Raw genomic sequence first — 17,342 nt, 5'->3', positions numbered from 1 at the left:
TCAAGCTTACTCTAATTCTGGTGATTCTCCACTTGGCCTTTTCCAATGTCATAAGGTGCAGTCCCCAGAACAGAGCACAGCAGTGCAAGTGGAGCTTAGAGAACATCCAATCCTTTATCCACCAGCCCTTTTAAAATAAAGGCCAACATTCCGCTGCTGGAATTATTGTTTTGTACCTGTCAAATTATATAAAGTGCCCTCACAAAAGGCACTGATGACTTGGCTAACAGGGAAACACACCATACATTCCACAAAACAATCCAGCCAGCTTTAATGGCTCATTAATCTCTCTATTTTGGTGACTGAAGTATATAAAGAATCAGATTTGACTGGAAACATCAGCATTGTTTCCCTCTCCACATGCTACCATACCAGAGTATTTCCAGTATTTTGTGTTTCAATTTTTGGTTCCTAAATTGCAGGAGCTGGGAGTTGCATTTAGTGAAAGGTATCATTTGCTTTAAGAACAAGAGTCCAGGGTTGAATAATAAGAGTTTGACCTGGACTTCCGTTCCATTAAGTTTGGAATATTAGTGTAGGGCATTTCCTCCCATATCTCCCGGTACCTTTACTGTTTCTGACAGTAAAAAAAAAGTCATTATTTGTAATTAAATATTAAACCAATCTCCAGCCTGTAGCTTTCCTTTTGCAATTCTGTATTGGAATAGACTTATTGCAAGATTCTGACTTGCGTTTTAAGTTAGTAGCCAAGTTGTATTATTAACAGAGATAGATAAGTTCTTGATTAATAAGGGAATCAGGGGTTATGGGGAAAAAGGTAGGAGAATGGGGATGAGAAAAATATCAGCTATGATTAAATAGCGGAGCAGACTCAATGGGCTGAGTTGCCTAATTCTGCTCCTATGTCTTTATGGTCTTATAACTGGAATAAAAGATAGAGCAAATCAGAATTCATACAGGAACCATTAATGATGTGCTGCTGTTGTATAAATCAGTCAGTAATTTGTGGGAAGGAAACATTAGTTTACAACTGATAGGCAATTTGAGTCACACTCCTGTTTTCATGAAGCAAATGATAGTTGGCTGTCAGACACCTTGAATTTCATGGAATTCCTGCATTTACACATTTTGCTAATTAACCACTGCAGAAGTTGAGGGCTATTTTTAAGCTTCAGTGAAGGATGTAAATGCATTGGAAGCAGTTCAGAGGTTTACTAGCCCAACACCTGGATGGGCAGATTGTTTGACAAGGACAGGATGGACAGATTAGGTTTGTATCCACTAAAGTTAGATTAAAAGGTGATTTGATTCAAACAGAAAAGTTCCTTAGGGATTCGACAAGGTAGATGTTCCCTATTGTGGGAGAATCTAGGGTTAGAAGGTCACTAGTTTAAAGATAAGGAGCCACCCATTTAGACAGATGAGGATACATTTCTCAGAGAGTAATCAGTTTTTCGAACTTTCTTCCTTAAATGGCGGTGGAAGCAAATCTTTGACTATTTTTAAGGCAGAGCTACATAGATTTTTGATTAACAAGGGGGTGAAAAGTTAGCAGTGGTAAGCAGGAATGCGAGGCTGAAGTTACAATCAGATTAGCCATAATCTTATTGAATAGTGGAGAAGAGTAGAGGAGTTGTGTGGCTTACTCCTGCTCTTAATGCATGTTTGTATGTATGTTTTTAGTCACTGCAAGCACTTTGTTTTTAAATAAGATTTAAGTTCCTGCAAAAGCACTACTCCAAAGAAGAGGAGTAAAGACCCAAGTTAATATTTTCTTACACACTTTTGTCCCTTTTCATTATTCCAATTTCTTTCTGTACCCAGCATGATTCTAAGTTACTCTATTTCCTTCTCTGTCATCCAAGTTTCTTTCTCAATCCTTACATCTCATTGGTTCAGGAGCTTCCATCATTAACCAAGGTCCCAAATGCTCTGTTACCTTTACCATACCACATTGCGTTTCCAGCAATTTCCAAGGGGGAAAATTCTAACAGGGCAAACCACACTGTGCCGCTCCAGTATTTCTACGCCATTTTAACAGTATTTGCAGCCAATTCTGGCTGATATAGTCATAAAATTAACCATAAGTCAGTTGAAAATCCAGCAGACTTCTTGAATTGCTTTTGAATTACTTGCTGAGTTCCTTTCTCCCTCTGAAATATACCCTACCACCACTCAAGTTTAATGACATCCATCAATTCCTTGAATCTAATATGCCTCTGGCAAATATAAAACATAAACAACTACAACAGCCAACAGTCAAATGTTCCAAAGATGATCTTATTCTAAGATTTTGGCCTGAAGTGCAGCACAGAATTCATAGGAGCTCCATATAATGTCACTATTTCGTCTTGATAAATGCAGTTTGGAAGCTTCCAAAAGTTGACAAAGAACTATAGTTATGGAGTATGAAACCAAATATTGAATACATTTTTAAACCGAACATGAATTGAATTTACAATTGTGCTCTGTAAGCCTGTATCCACTGGGAATGAACATTTACTGAAAAAGACTTTACCCAACAGGCAGAGGAGAATTTCAACATTATGTCTGGCTTGGACTTTGACCAAAAACTATTTTGATGAATGAATAATTCATTTCAGTACACCAACTTGCTTTACAAATGCCTGCCTTTTCAGAAGAATTTTGTTTACTTTAACATGCAATACTATATGGCAAACTGGAGTCCTCTGCCTATGTAACAAATTATTAGCAATCGATGTAGAAAGATACATTGTGAAGATGTTCACAAATCGTTGACTCATGTTAGAAAAACATTATCAATACACCAATATCTTTATGGGGGAAAAAAGTTCTCATTTGAAGGATACCAACTTAACCCTGCTCTAATCTTCTATGGCATTCTTTCAAAATGTTTGCACCATTATAATATTTAGGTGCTAACATGGCATTTCATCTGTCCCTTTCTGGGCGCTACTCAAGGAATTCCTGTGTAATGCATCCTAAATAGGAGATGGCACCAGAGTGAGGTGACTTCTTGAAAGTCATGCCCAGCATACTTTCCAATTCTATTTAGGGATTGCCTATGCAGTAACCTTTTTTTTAATGTTAGCTATTTAGTGGTTCTCAAAATAAAAGTAAACTAAGGCAATTTTATTTTAACCCACTTAATAGAAAACTTAAGGATTAGGTTTGATGACAAGTTTCTCTTTCGTATACTTTTCCCTGAAAATTGTTGATGATTTGTAAAAGGTGTGATGAATGAAAAGTGATAATTTCTCATAACGACCAGCTGATTGAAATATTACAAAAAGATTAACATGGAATTAAATTATTCAGTTTAAAACTCGAATACAATTGATATCCTTACAGTCTTTTTGGTAGAACAGATTTGACTGACAGCCTTCAGCGTAGTCAGTTTGTGATTACTATTTTTTTGTTGTCCTTTGATGGAGAGCTTTGCAGCTAGGGTCCCCAAATTCCTCAGCTCAATCAAGCAATCTAAAGCTGTCAGGGACACAGACCTACCCAGAAGATTCTGCGGCAAAACTAGAGACCAGCCATGCATTTGATTATAATAAGTTAGGAGGAGACAATTTGGCCTGTTGAGCCTGGTGTGCCATTTAATAAAATCATGGTTGATCTTCTACCTCAGCTATATCTCACACTATTTCCATTTTCCCTTTATATCCATAGATCCATGTGCCGGGCTAATGATGCAATCGATAGTGTGTCTGACTACGGATCAGAAGATTCCAGGTTCGACTCCTGGCTGGCTTGAAATTTTTTGGAGCAGCATGTATGCACAGTGATTGGGAGTGCTGCCTCACAGCATCAGGGACCAGGTTCAATTCCCTGCTTGGGTACCGTCTATGTGTAGTTTGCACATTCTTCCCACTTCTGCGTGGGTTTCCTCCCAGTGCTCTGGTTTCCTCCCACAGTTCAAAGATGTGCAGGTTAGGTGGACTGGCCATGCTAAATTCTGTGTGTACCCAAACAGGCGCCGGAGTGTGGGGACTAGGGGATTTTCAAAGTAACTTCATTGCGGTGTTAATGTAAGCCTATTTGTGACTAATAAATAAACTTTAACTTTGACTGAGCTCTGATTGAATATGCTCAACAACTGAGCATCCACAGATCTCGTTCACAATTCTGAATGACAAAACTTCTCTTCACCTCAGTCTCGATCGTTTGACTGCTTAATCTGAAACCTTATCTTTATACTTACCAGCCAGGGGTAACATCCTCCCAGTATCTATCACGTCAAGTCCTTTAAGAATTTTAAGTTTCAATGAGATTGAGTCAGACTTGTACATTATTGGAGATTGGAAGTTAGCATAGGAGAAGTCTTTATTGCTTTTGATCAAGGTGATTGCATTATGTATTTTTAATTAAAACATTTTGTCAAACTGCTCTTTGTCTACCTTTGTTTGACAACATAAAGCAGGAGTAGTGGGCCTCATGATGCCTTGAGTTCTCCATTTAACAAGATTTTAGTTGATCTTCTGAAACTCCACTATCCTGCTCTATCCCCATATCCCTTGATATTTTATTGTATTCGGAAAATGCCAGTGTGATAGTTGACAGCTAAGTTATTGGATCTACCAGGGTATTGGGAAGAAAAGGCACATCCGAGTTCATGACAGAAACAGGATCTACTTTTGCAAGTGACCGGTTACACTAAGCACAAGGGGAAAGATAGTACAAAAACCCAGAAATATGTAATGCCTCATTTGAAAATAATTATGTAATAGCAACTGAAAACCAGTTTTATACTGATTAGGCAACTAAAATTGGATATATTCTGTACTTTGTAAGAGCATTATGTTAAACATAATTTTCTGAAAAATGGCAGCTTTTAACAAGATAACCACAACATCTTCACTACTTGGAACAAGTTCTTCCAGCAAATGTTAATGCTCAAAATTCTAAAATGTAGCAAATACAGCTTGATCAATCTGGCTAATGAAGTTAATAGAACTTGCACAAAGGAGTGGTTGCACATTCTGAAGTCAAATACCATTTCTCTGAACAATAAATTATTGAAATGGAACTTATTAACTATGTATTAAGATATGTAGACTAATTTCTCTCTCCAGTAGGACATTCATCAGGATTAGGAGTTTCTTCAAATATTAGTAAATCGTATATATCCCTTCACTTCCTCTGTTTAAATTACTTGACAAATTTTTGGTCGCCTATACGTGATCAATGTTTCCGCTCAGCTGTGCACCTGCGTGGCTGTTTAGACCATTTGCACCCAATAAGAAACTATGTGTGCAAGGCCATGCAAAAAATTTTAAAGTACTATGCATTGAAATAAACAAGCCACATAGAAATTCAGGGGGAACAATGGTCTTAATACCTCTGGATGTGACTCAATTTGTCTGATAATGTTCTACTGAAGCACCTTGGGGAAGCATTAATTTTGTAAAGAAATGAATCAGCATTACACTGACAAGAGGTACTGTCAACAGCTTATTTACCCCATGCAGGCTACAGCTATTTATTTTGCATATTGAGTCAGACAATTTCACACTTGTGTCTGGAACAGGACCACAAAGATTCACAGCAATACTGCTCTGGCCAGTTTCACTTAACAGTACAGTATAGTAATTAGGGATCAGTGGGCTTCACTTGCTCTCATAATTTTACTCAAAAATTAAAAGCACTTGGGAATATTTTAAGCTGGAAATATTGCTTGTGACACCTGGTCATCAGTTTGCTTTTTCATATATAATAGTTCTGAAACGTAATTAAGAACATAAGGAATAGGAGCAGGAGTAGGCCATCTAGCCCTTCGAGCCTGCCCCGCTATTCAATAAGATCATGGCTGATCTGTCGTGGCTCAGTTCCACATTCCCGCCCTCTCCCCATAACCCTTAATCCTCTCGCTTATCAAAAACCCATCAACCCGCGTCTTAAAAATATTTAGCGAGGCAGCCTCCACCACTTCAACGGGCAGAGAATTCCAGAGATTCACCACCCTTTGAGTGAAGAAGTTCTTCCTCAACTCCGTTCTAAACCCCCCCCCCCCTTTTATCTTGAGGCTGTGCCCCCTAGTCCTACTGTCCTTTCTGAGCAGGAAGGGTCTCTCCACCTCTATCCTATCCATCCCATTCATCATCTTATACGTCTCAATGAGATCTCCCCTCATTCTTCTAAACTCTAACGAGTACAAGCCTAGTTTATTCAGCCTCTCCTCATAGCTCAACCCCCTCAATTCCGGCATCAGCCTAGTAAACCTCCTCTGCACTCCCTCCAAGGCCAAAATATCCTTGCATAAGTACGGCGCCCAAATTAAAATTATAATAATTAAATTATAATTATAATAATAAATTATAATTAAAATTATTAAACTTGAATTGTTGTGGTAGAAACCAGATACATCTAATCTAATTTCAACACTTTAAATCTGAAACAAATCTGAAAGGCTAGTCAATAATTCTTCTTGATTGTCCTTTCAGATTAAGATAACCGTGCTCAACTGCAGGAGGGTGTTTGGTCGGGTTCTAATGGAGACGTAGGTAACAGCGAGAAACAAGCTCACTGTTGTATGATAATGTTAGTTGGAATAGAATCAGTGTAACACTATGGTTCATTTTTGCAGAACAATAGTGTTGTTTCATGAGTTATGTAAATATTGACTTAAACAGATGTTACTTTCAGCTTTTTGTCTGAAGCAACTTCAATAACTGATCAATTACTTGATTCGGAAAGCAAAATCTATCATTTAGTGATCATCTTATGCTTATCAATAACAACGTGGGAAGCATGATTTTGTTCAATAAATCAAACAATATTTTTTGCACAAAGTGATTAAATCTAGATTATTAGGCAAACCAATTATATATTTCACTTCATTTTGGATTGTAACATTCTTGTGACTGCACAAAACATGGACTGTTGAGAAAAGTTAATATTGCTCAACTAACCAAGTTTATAAAAAAAATTACAATAGTATCCCTACTGTGCAGGAGGAAGTCATTTGGCCAATTGAATCTGCACCGACCAGAATACCACCCAGGCCTATTCCCGTAGCCCCACATATTTACCCTGCTAGTCCCCTGCCTGCACATCTTTGGCCTTTGGGAGAAAACCAGAGCATCCTGAGGAAACCCATGCAGGCTCCACATAAATAGTGACCCAAGGCCTAAATTGAACCTGGGTCCTGGCGTTGTGAGGCAGCAGTACTAACCACTGTATACTGCATTCACAAACTCAAGATGTTCCAAAACACTTTACAGCCAATGAAGTACAGTTACTGTGGTAATGTGGAAGAGAGTCAATTTATGCACAGCAAGCTCCTACAAATGACAAAGTGATATACTGACTAAATCTGCTCTGGTGATACTGATTCAGATAGAAATTAATGAACATTTAAAGTTCCTTTGCAGAGCAATGGTGAGACAATTGATTCAACATGACTGGCATTACTGTACAAGATGTTGATTGAACACCACTTCCATGAAGTGTTACAAGAAAGACTTTTCTAAAGATAATCATTTAAATATACATCTAACTGATCAACTGGATTTGTGATATTCATGGCAGCACTTCCACACGAAGCTGGAACACTTACGTCAATTTAGTTCAAGCCAAATGTGAAATATTAAATCAGCCATTCTTTCCACAGATGTTGCTAAATGTTTCCAGCATTTCCTGTCTTTGCTACCTCAAATTTACAGTGGACAATAGCTGCATACATGCAAAATTCAATGATTCAGTGAAGAAGTCATAGCTAGTCATACTGAACTGGGTTCAAACTTATAAAGTAGTTATTTTACAGAATTTTTTTTGCAACGGCACAGTTGTCCTACTGCAACTGAGATAAATGTTACTCATTTTTGAAACCAATTCAATTTTTAAAAAAATTACACGCAAGGATGTTTATATTTCGTTTTTACACTGGTTAACAGGTCTTAGTAAAGGAACGTGATTTTATGCAAAGTTTGGGCCATATCCAAATTCAGGTTATCTTTAAGCATAGAGACCTTTTTACAACTAATTTGTATAAAAAGTAACAGTGCTTGTGACCTAATTTCCAGCAAAATCACTGTACTTTCAGCTTGTATATTTGTGTATATTCATGCACTACTGTGTTTTGATCTTGCTAAGTGTCACTAAGTGATTTTGGATAAACAAATAGTGCAGGAACTTTACAATTAAAATTTCAGTCTAGTTAAAAATAACAAAGGCAAAAACTAAGGCACAGCATACCGCGAAGGTCAGTGGCAGGCTGGCAGATAGGGAAACTTTTAAAGACCAACAGAAGGTTACTAAAAAAATAAAAAAAAGCAATGGTAAATCATGAAAGAATCCTAGTGCTAAATATAAAAATGGAAAGCAGAAGATTCTTTAAGTATTTAAAAAGGAAGAGAGTTGCTAAAGTCAACGTTGGCCACTTAGAGGATGAAACTGAGTTAATGTGGAACACAGAAAAGGCAAAGACACTAAATCAATATTTTGCCTTGGTTGCTGAAAAGGAGGAACTCAAAAAGAAAACAATCACCATCACTAGGGAAAAAGTACTGAACAAGCTTTTGGGATTAAAGGCAGACAAGTCCTGAGGGCCAGATGGCCTACATTCTTGACTCTTAAAGAACAAAGAAAGAACAAAGAACAAAAACAGCCTAGGAAACAGGCCCTTTGGCCCAACGAGCCCACGCCGCCAATTTAACACTACCAGTCCCCCCCTCCACCCATGACCCTTATCTATTGTTTTATGGCCATCCACATTGAGGGAAACTAATTTCGGGACAATTTATTACTGCCAATCAGCCTAATAGCATATCTTTGGGGTGTGGGAGGAAACCGGAGCACCCAGAGAAAACCCACGCAAGCACGGGGAGAATGCGCAAACTCCCACAGACACTGGCCCAAATCCATGTGTCTGCACAGCAAACAGTGATAGTCACTGAGCTGTCGTCTTGCCCAGCATCTGGTCCAGTTTAAGCACACACCAACAACATGAAGCACTAGGCCAATCTCGAACAATCAAGAGCAGCCCAAGTACGACCCATCGCGTGTATGCCCCTCGTTGGACAACAAGGTGGACTGACTTAAAACCTGTGAATGAAAAGAGAAAAAACATTATTATCATACCATATCCATTTACCTTACCAGGGACGCCCCAATGCTAATGAACCTTATTTAAAACAATCTCCTATATCCACCCATCTCCAACCCACTCATGTGCCTGTCTAAGTTACTCTTAAGCAACTCTAGCGTGCTTGCCTCCACCACCTTACTTGGCAGAGCATTCCATACCCCCATTACCCTCTATGTGAAAAACCTCCCTCTAATATCTGTGTTATACCTCTCCCCCCTCCCCTTAAGCCCATGGCTCCTCGTACTGTGTGTTTCTAACATAGAGTAAACAGAGGTAAGCTATTTCCTATCTATACCCTTCATAAATCTTATATACCTCTATTAGATCCCCCCTCAGTTGCCGTCTTTCAAGGGAAAACAGCCCCAATTTGTTCAATCTTTCCTCATAACCCAGTCCTTCCATACCAGGCAACATCCTGGTAAACCTCCCCTGTACTCTCTCCAGAGTCTCCACGTCCTTCCGGTAGTACCTTTTATTTTTTTCTAAATGCGGCCTAACCAACGTTCTATACAACTGCAACATTAGACTCCAGCTCTTATATTCTATACCCCTTCCTATAAAGGCTAACATACAATAGGCTTTCTTCACAACCTTCTCCATTTGTACTGCCACCTTCAAAGACTTGTGCACTTGCACCCCCAGATCTCGCTGCGACTCTATACTCCTAATGGGCTTACCCTTTATCGTATAACTCCCCCCTACATTATTCCGGCAAGTGGCATTAGAGATAGTGGGAGTATTGGTTATAATATTCCAAATTTCCTGATTCTGGAACAGTTCTAGTGGATAGGAAAAAGGCTAATGTAAAGCTCCTGTTCAAAATGGGAGAAAAGCAGAGTGTAGGAAAACAGATCAATTAGTTTAATGTTTGTCATTATTTGGAAATTGTTGGCATCCATTATTAAGCAAGTAGTAACTGGACATTTGGAAAGTCAAAATACAATCCATTAGAGCTAGCATTGTTTTATTTAAGGTAAATTGTGTTTGACTAATTTGCTGGAGTCCTTCGAAGATTTAACAAGCAAGTGATAATGGGGTCCTGTGGATGTAGTGTATCTGGAGTTCCTGAAGGCATTTGAGAAGGCACCACATAAAAGATTAATACACAAGGTAAAATCCCACAGATTGAGGATTATAAATTAGCTTGGACAGAAGATTAGCTGACCAAATGAAAGTGAAGAATAAGGATAAATGGGTCCTTTTCTTGTTGGAAAGCTGTAACTAACGGTGCATTACAGCATTTGGTTCTTGGGCACCAACTATTTGTGATCAACATTAATGACTTGAATGCAGGGGTAGAACATACTATAACCAATTTGAAGACAACATTAAACTAGGTGGGAAAGCAAGTTGTAATGAGGAAATGAGAGATTTACAAATGGATATGGCTGGATTAGGTGAGTGGGCCAGAATCTGGTGGATGGAATTTAAGATGGAAAAGTGTGAGGTTACCCATTTTCGTCGGAGAAATAAAAAGGCAAATTATACAAAGAGAGAGAAACTTCAAAATTCTTCAGCGCAATGGGATCTGGTTGCCCTCATGCACAAACCACAGAAAGATAGTATGCAGCTGCAGCAGGTAATAAGGAAGGTAAATGGAATTTTGGCATTCATTGCTAATGGAATAAAGTGCAAGAGTAGAGAAGTACCATTGCAACTGTATAGAGCACTGGGGAGACTGCATCTGGTGTACTGCGCAGAATTTTTGTCCCTTTACTTGAGGAAGATGTAAATGCATTAGAGGCAGTTCAAAGAACGTTTATTATCTTGTTTCCAGGAATGATGGACTTGTCTTATGAAAAGAGATGGAACAGTTTAAGCCTATTCTCACTGGAGTTTAGAAGAGTGAGAGGATATCTAGAAAACGTTGTGGAGGACATGTCCCTGTCCCTGTCTACAATGGGGATGAAGTAGAAATGGTCGAGAGCTTCATGTTTTTGGTGTCCAGATCACCAACAACCTGTCCTGGCCCCTTCATGTAGAAGCCCACCAACATTTCTACTTTCTCAGATGATTAAAGAAATTTCACATGCCTGTACAATTCTCACCAACTTCTACAGAAGCACCATAGAAAGCATTTTTTCTGGTTGTATCACAGCTTGGTATGGCTCCTGCTCTGCTCAAGACCGCAATAAACTACAAAGAGTCAATGAAGCCTAGTGCATCACTCAAACCAACCTCCCAACCACTGACACTGTCTACGCTTCCTGCTGCTTTGGAAAAGTAGCCAGCATAGTCAAGGATCCCACGCACTCCAGACATACTCTTGTCCACTTTCTTCCATTGGGATAAAGATACAAAAGTTTGAGATCACGTACCAACCGACTCAAAAAACAGCTTCTTCCCTGTTACCAGACTTTTGAATGGATCTACCTTGCATTAAGTTAATCTTTCTCAACACCCTAACTATGACTGTAACACTGTACTCTGCATTTTCTCCCTTCGTAAAGTATGCTTTGTCTTATAACACACAAGAAATAATGCTTTTCACTGTATACTAATATGTGACAATAATAAATAGAATCAAATTAAGGTATACAAGATAATAAAGGGGATTGACAGGGTAGATGTAGAGCGGATGTTTCCCCTTGTTAGACATTCTAGAGCGAGAAGCCACACTTCAGCATTGTACCCAGGTCCTCTCCTATCCCTGAAACCGCATGCATTCACAATGGCCAATCTCTGCTTGGACTGTGGGAGGAAACTAGACCACCCAGGAAGAAACCCATGCAGCCACAGGATGAACGTGCAAATTTCACATAGACAATTACCCAAGGCTGGAATTGAACCAGAGTCCCTGGGTATGATGCAGCTGTACTAACCTCTGTGACACCCTGCTGTCAAAGATTGTGTTATCTTCTCGATAACACAAATGCAGATAAACAGAGTATTAGGTGTGACTCTATGGTTCCTCACTTTATAACCCCCACCTTTTCTGATCCGGGTCCTTGAATAGAGTTGCTGCCAACACAACCAGCTTCAAGAACAATATTTCATTTTTTTTCTGGGCATTCTGCAACCCTCAGGCCAAGCACTGACGTCAATAACTTCAGTATCAGTTATATCATTTTCAAACGGATATTAATTAAGTTTTCCATCTCTCTCATTTCCCCATGCATACTTTCTTGGCTATTTACACATCCTTTCTCTCAATCCTTCTTAATGTTCACTTGTACTTTAACCAAACCATTAACTGTGCTCCTTCCATAAATCCTAACTAACCTATATCTACATACAGCAATTTGTTTTTGTTTTACATTTCCAATGTCTATGGTATTTTGCTCTCCTCTCGAATGTATGCAATTCATTGCATTCTCTCCAAAGCACACAGATGTTTCAGTAACCATAATGAACAATGTTTCAAATGTTGTCTGACCCTGTTAATTACTTGACCCCAGAATTGCTGAAAACTGCCACTTAACTATTCTCCCTACATCTCGTCATTCGTTTGTTTTTGTATCTACTTTCCCACTTTGTTCTAGCATTCAAAGCGAGTTAACCATCACTTGAAGATTACTGCACACAGTCTTATAAATTCAATCTCATTTATTGCAGTAATGCAAATGTAAAATTCAAAAATTGTTCCATAATAAATGTAATTCGCTGTTTTATTAACCCAATTCTAAATCATTATACAAATATTTTAGTGTATCCTCAATGCAACCAATCTTTTAGCATGGAATTTTTAAAAAAACTACAGGACATCATGATCATTGACACTTACCACAATATCAATGATTCCTTGTGTTTAGTCTGGATTATTAACAACCTCCAAGTTCAGTAGCACATCTTAATCATCTGAATGATTTGTTTCCTGACATGATGTCTGTAAGGCATCATGCCATTGGAGGCATACATGCTGGGATCGTTTAAGACTTACCTGGATAGCCACATGAACAGACTGGGAATGGAGGGATACAAACGAATGGTCTAGTTGGACCTATGAGCAGCACAGGCTTGGAGGGCAAAAGGGCCTGTTTCTTGTGCTGTATTGTTCTTTGTAATCAGGCGAGGATAGCCAAAAAGGTTAAACCAAAGCCTTTCCAGATGCAATTTCTCAAAGCCACCTCAGCCTTTTGGCTAAGATGAAGCATTAGATGAAGCCCAGGAGGGGGTACAATGCCTCATCCTGTCAGCATGCATCTTGTTTGATCGAGCCCAAGATGGGATGCAAAATCTTGTCAGCTTGGATCTGGTTTGTTCCTCATATAGGGACCGTGATTGGACTTAGATTTCTAATCAAAAGCCAGTTCAAGTTAATTTGAACTGGCTTTTTCTGATGAGAAATAAAAGCGCTGAAAAGAAAAAAATAGAAACAACTACGCCTAAATGTTTTTTAAAAGTCTCCACACCTTAGAATAAATATTTGGGACAGGCAATTAAGCAACAGGTGTTAACATGAAACCAAGAATCATTCTATTTTAAAATGGATGTCATTAAGTTGTCTTGTATCTGAAAGACTAGCATAGCCCTACAAAACATGTGCAGTCAAATTATTCTATTTATTGCAACAGTATTGCTTTAAAGGTTTGTGCGGTGGTATGCACATTATCCTCTACTGTTTTACGCAGTATGATTCTAAAGACTTACCACCTTCTTCACCTAAAGGATCAACATTCATGTATTCTTTCAATTTACTTGACAGTATTTCTAAAACTTTTTCATTCAAATCCAGTGAATCTTCACTGTTAGCACAAATAGCTTCTAAATAAGTTGCATCAAATAATTGTCTCTGCCATTTTACTACACTTAACCAATTCCAAATCACATCTACCCCTCCCATATTCCCTCATAGTAAATTCATCTCATTGCTTCCATCTCTCTCTCTCGCCTTCCACCTTGCTCATAGTAATAATCTTGCGAGCAGTGTCACTTTATTAAAATCAAAGTATTGGACGCTGGAATCTGAAACAAAAAATGCTTGAAAATCTCAGGCCTGACAGCTTCTGTGGAGAGAGAGAGAGAACAGAGCTAATGTTTCCAGACTGGATGACCTTATGTCAAAGCTTTGATAAAAAGGGTCATCCAGTTTCTGTTCTTCTCTATGAGTAACCTTGTCAGACTCCCCTTACAATTTGCTGTTTTTGTTCTCCAGTATCCCTTTGCCCCTGACCACTGGCAACCACACATGCATTGTGAGTTTCCGTTCTTCAAGTGCCTGTTTCTAATCAATTAAAACAGGATGGACATACACAAAAAAGGTGTTGTTCTATAAAAGACAGAAGGAGAAAGTATTGAGTAGTTCAACAGACAGACACACTGAGCTTATCGACAATTAAGGGCTTGAAAGACCAACGAACAGCAAAAATAAATCACAGTGTACTGTAGGATCTGGACCCCATTGAAGAACTGTGATATGAAGCCATGTGCATCCTACGCTGGGTGGGACACAGAAGTTTTTATTTGCCTTTCTCGGCTGTGGAAACGCAGTTTTGTTGGTGTTAAGGGTTTACAGCTGTCACTCTCAACTTGAGGATCCGAAATGTCCCAGTGCAGTGAGGTGGCTAATCAACTGTGGAAGCATCACCAAGGACGGTGTGCCGCCAATTTGAGGTCTACGGGTACAGCTTGATGTAAAGAGCATCCCCCCAAATGAAGTGTTAAATCGGATATGTATATACACACACAAAATAAAAACAGATTTAGTCGTGCTCTGACTTACCCTCCGCCTCCCATTCGGGCAGCCGCTCCCGGTCTCTGGTCACGCTGCCCTGCACCTCCCTGGGCACCGGCTCCATCTGCTCGTCCATCTGCTGCTCGAGCGGCGCCGGCATCTGCATGGCCCGGTGGAAGAACTGCATGATCTCGGAGAAGTTGCAGCCGCTCAGGTCGCCCAGCAGCTCGGCTCGCTCGGCCTCGTTCAGCTCGTCCCAGAAGCGGAGCAAGTGAGCCTGGTCGGCCAGCTCCAGCTGCTGGCGCTGGTCGGCCAGTTCCCGGTCCCAGTCCATTCCCTGCCGCGTGCCGCCCGCACCAACAGCCCCGCGTTCCAAACCCCCTTCAAACCGAGCGCGAGCTCAGCGGGCTAACTTCAGTCAGTCAGTACGAGTTATGATCAATTTTTTAAAAACCTATAATATTTTGAAATTTCAAAATTGAATTCGATTTCCTGAACGCCGAATGGAATTTATTTTTCGTTTCGCACCGTCAATACGGTGAGTAGGCCCGGTTTTATTTTATAACTAAGCAAATATATATTTTTTTCCAACAGGCTGAGGTAAAACTCTCGCCCCCACTGATCATATCCGCGCCTTTCCGTGTCCGGGTACACCCGTATTTAAAGCCAGCATCAAAGGTGCCGGCCAGGCCACGCGGAGTTGATGGACACGGATGGGGCTGTACCACCCCGCCTCTCTCGCTCTCATGTCCTCTTCTCGCCGCCGCTGCCCCTTCCTCCTCCCGGCTCAATACACACAGCAAAGGCGCGGCCCTCCCTCATTCCTCCCCGCCAGTCTCACTGACGTGGCGGTACCGCAGGCTGTGCGCGCGAGGCCAGGGCCCGCCTCACGGGGCAAACGCACGAAGTCGGTTCCGCCTGTCGACAGGGCGGCGGTGAGCAAGGACGTTTCCAGGGAGTTCACTGCTCATTGCCCAGCGGCAGTGCTCAAACTCCACACCCACGTTCCTGCTGACATACTTATGTGCGAAACACCCAACGAATTTAATCATTTACACTTGAAATTAATATCTTAAGGATCCCAAGGCGGAATTATTTGATTTATTAGTGTATTGGGATACAGTGAAAAGTATTGTTTCTTGCATGTGTGGTTGTCATGGTGGCGCAGTGGTTAGCACAGCTGCCTCACAGCGCACCAGGGATCTGGGTATCGATTGGCTTGGGTCACTTTCAGTGCAGAATCTGTATGCCTCTCCCCACACCGCCACCCCCCCCCCCAGCCGTGTCTGCATGGGTTTCCTCCCACAAGTTGAAAGATGTGCTGGTTGGTACATTGGTCACGCTAAATTCTCACTCGGTGTACCCGAGCAGGTGTCAGAGTGTGGAGACTTGGGGATATTCCAAAACATTCCTCTTTTAGAACCTTGCAACTTAGGAACTTACTTAAAAAGACAACTCTTTTTGGTCCTGGCACAGTTGGTCCTGGCATGGATCAATTCAAGTCTCCCAAGTTGCTTGGATCTACTACAGTCTGCCCTTATTGCTGCAACAGGTCCATAGCAGACGCCATCTCCCTGGCCCTATGCTTAATCCTGGAACACCTGGATAACAAAGACTCCCATTTATTGACTACAGCTCAGCCTTCAACACCATTATTCCTACAAAACTCATCTCGAAACTCTGGCCTATGGCTCAGCTCCTCCTTCTGTGACTGAATTCTAGACTTCCTAATCCACAGACCATAGCAACAACACCTCCTCCGTGATTATCCTCAACACTGGTGCCCTACAAGGCTGTGTCCTTAGCCCTTTACTATATTCCTTATATACCTATGATTGTATGGCCAAATTCCACTCCATTTTCAAGTTTGCTGATGATACCACCGTAGTGGGTCAGATCTCAAAACAATGACGAGATGGAGTATATAGACAACACATACGTTTCACTGTATCCTAATACACAATAATAATAAATCAAATCCTAATATTTGCAGCATGGAAGAATATTGTTTGCTTGTGGATAAGTGATAAGCCCCCTTCAATTCAGAATTGGTACAAAATCTTTGTGGAATTTATACCATTGGTATTTTTGATTTATTTACTTTGAGCTATCAGATACATTCTGTAAAGTATAGGGTCCTTAATAGTTCTGAGCTCAGAAAGGTTTTCTCTAAGTACTGTGGCTCCGTTTCTGTGATCCGGTGAGCTTGGTACTGTACTACTGAGCCAACTGTGGCTATATCCTGTTAGCCTGATGTTTCCCCTATCCTTCAATATATGTTTTTATCACTTTGTGGTGGAAGGTGCTGGATACAATGAATCATCCAAACTAACTGGGTTTTTAATTTTTTTTCTCTCTTCCTCCATGTTCTTGTTTGAAAATGGTCTTGCTGTACTGTACCAATCTTTGAGAGTTTGTTGAATTATTTGTATAAAGCAAAATATTCTTCAATAAAAATATATATATATTTTAAAAATACATCTCTCTGGGAGTATCCTTCACCGCCTAAAAGGCAATCATCAAAGTATTCTGGTCCACATAGCATCTCAGATACCTGAGAGAGTCTAAGGATTAGAGGCTTCATGACTGCTGTCAGAATAGCGTGTGCACACCTGCATTATTCTTTGCCTGTGGTCATATGCAAACTGCGCATTGATGGAATGATAGCCTTTTCTGGTCAGAAATACCCTAGCT

General features: G+C 40.2%; 1 protein-coding gene across 2 annotated transcripts in view; it reads right to left on the bottom strand.

The window, feature by feature from the left end:
* The window catches only part of uap1 (UDP-N-acetylglucosamine pyrophosphorylase 1), a 42,041-nt gene extending 26,529 nt beyond the window's left edge, over nt 1-15,512 (bottom strand). For both annotated transcript variants that reach the window (XM_080195882.1, XM_080195881.1), the window contains exon 1: nt 14,697-15,512. In XM_080195882.1, the coding sequence (XP_080052008.1) occupies nt 14,697-14,982 (286 nt within the window). In that variant the 5' untranslated portion in view covers nt 14,983-15,512. The remainder of the gene's footprint in view (nt 1-14,696) is intronic.
* Nucleotides 15,513-17,342: the final 1,830 nt, after the last annotated feature.

The sequence above is a fragment of the Carcharhinus amblyrhynchos genome, chromosome 9 (assembly GCF_965287045.1).
Source record: "Carcharhinus amblyrhynchos chromosome 9, sCarAmb.v2.hapA, whole genome shotgun sequence".
Lineage (NCBI taxonomy): Eukaryota > Metazoa > Chordata > Chondrichthyes > Carcharhiniformes > Carcharhinidae > Carcharhinus > Carcharhinus amblyrhynchos.
This window is presented reverse-complemented; position numbering and strand designations above follow the sequence as displayed.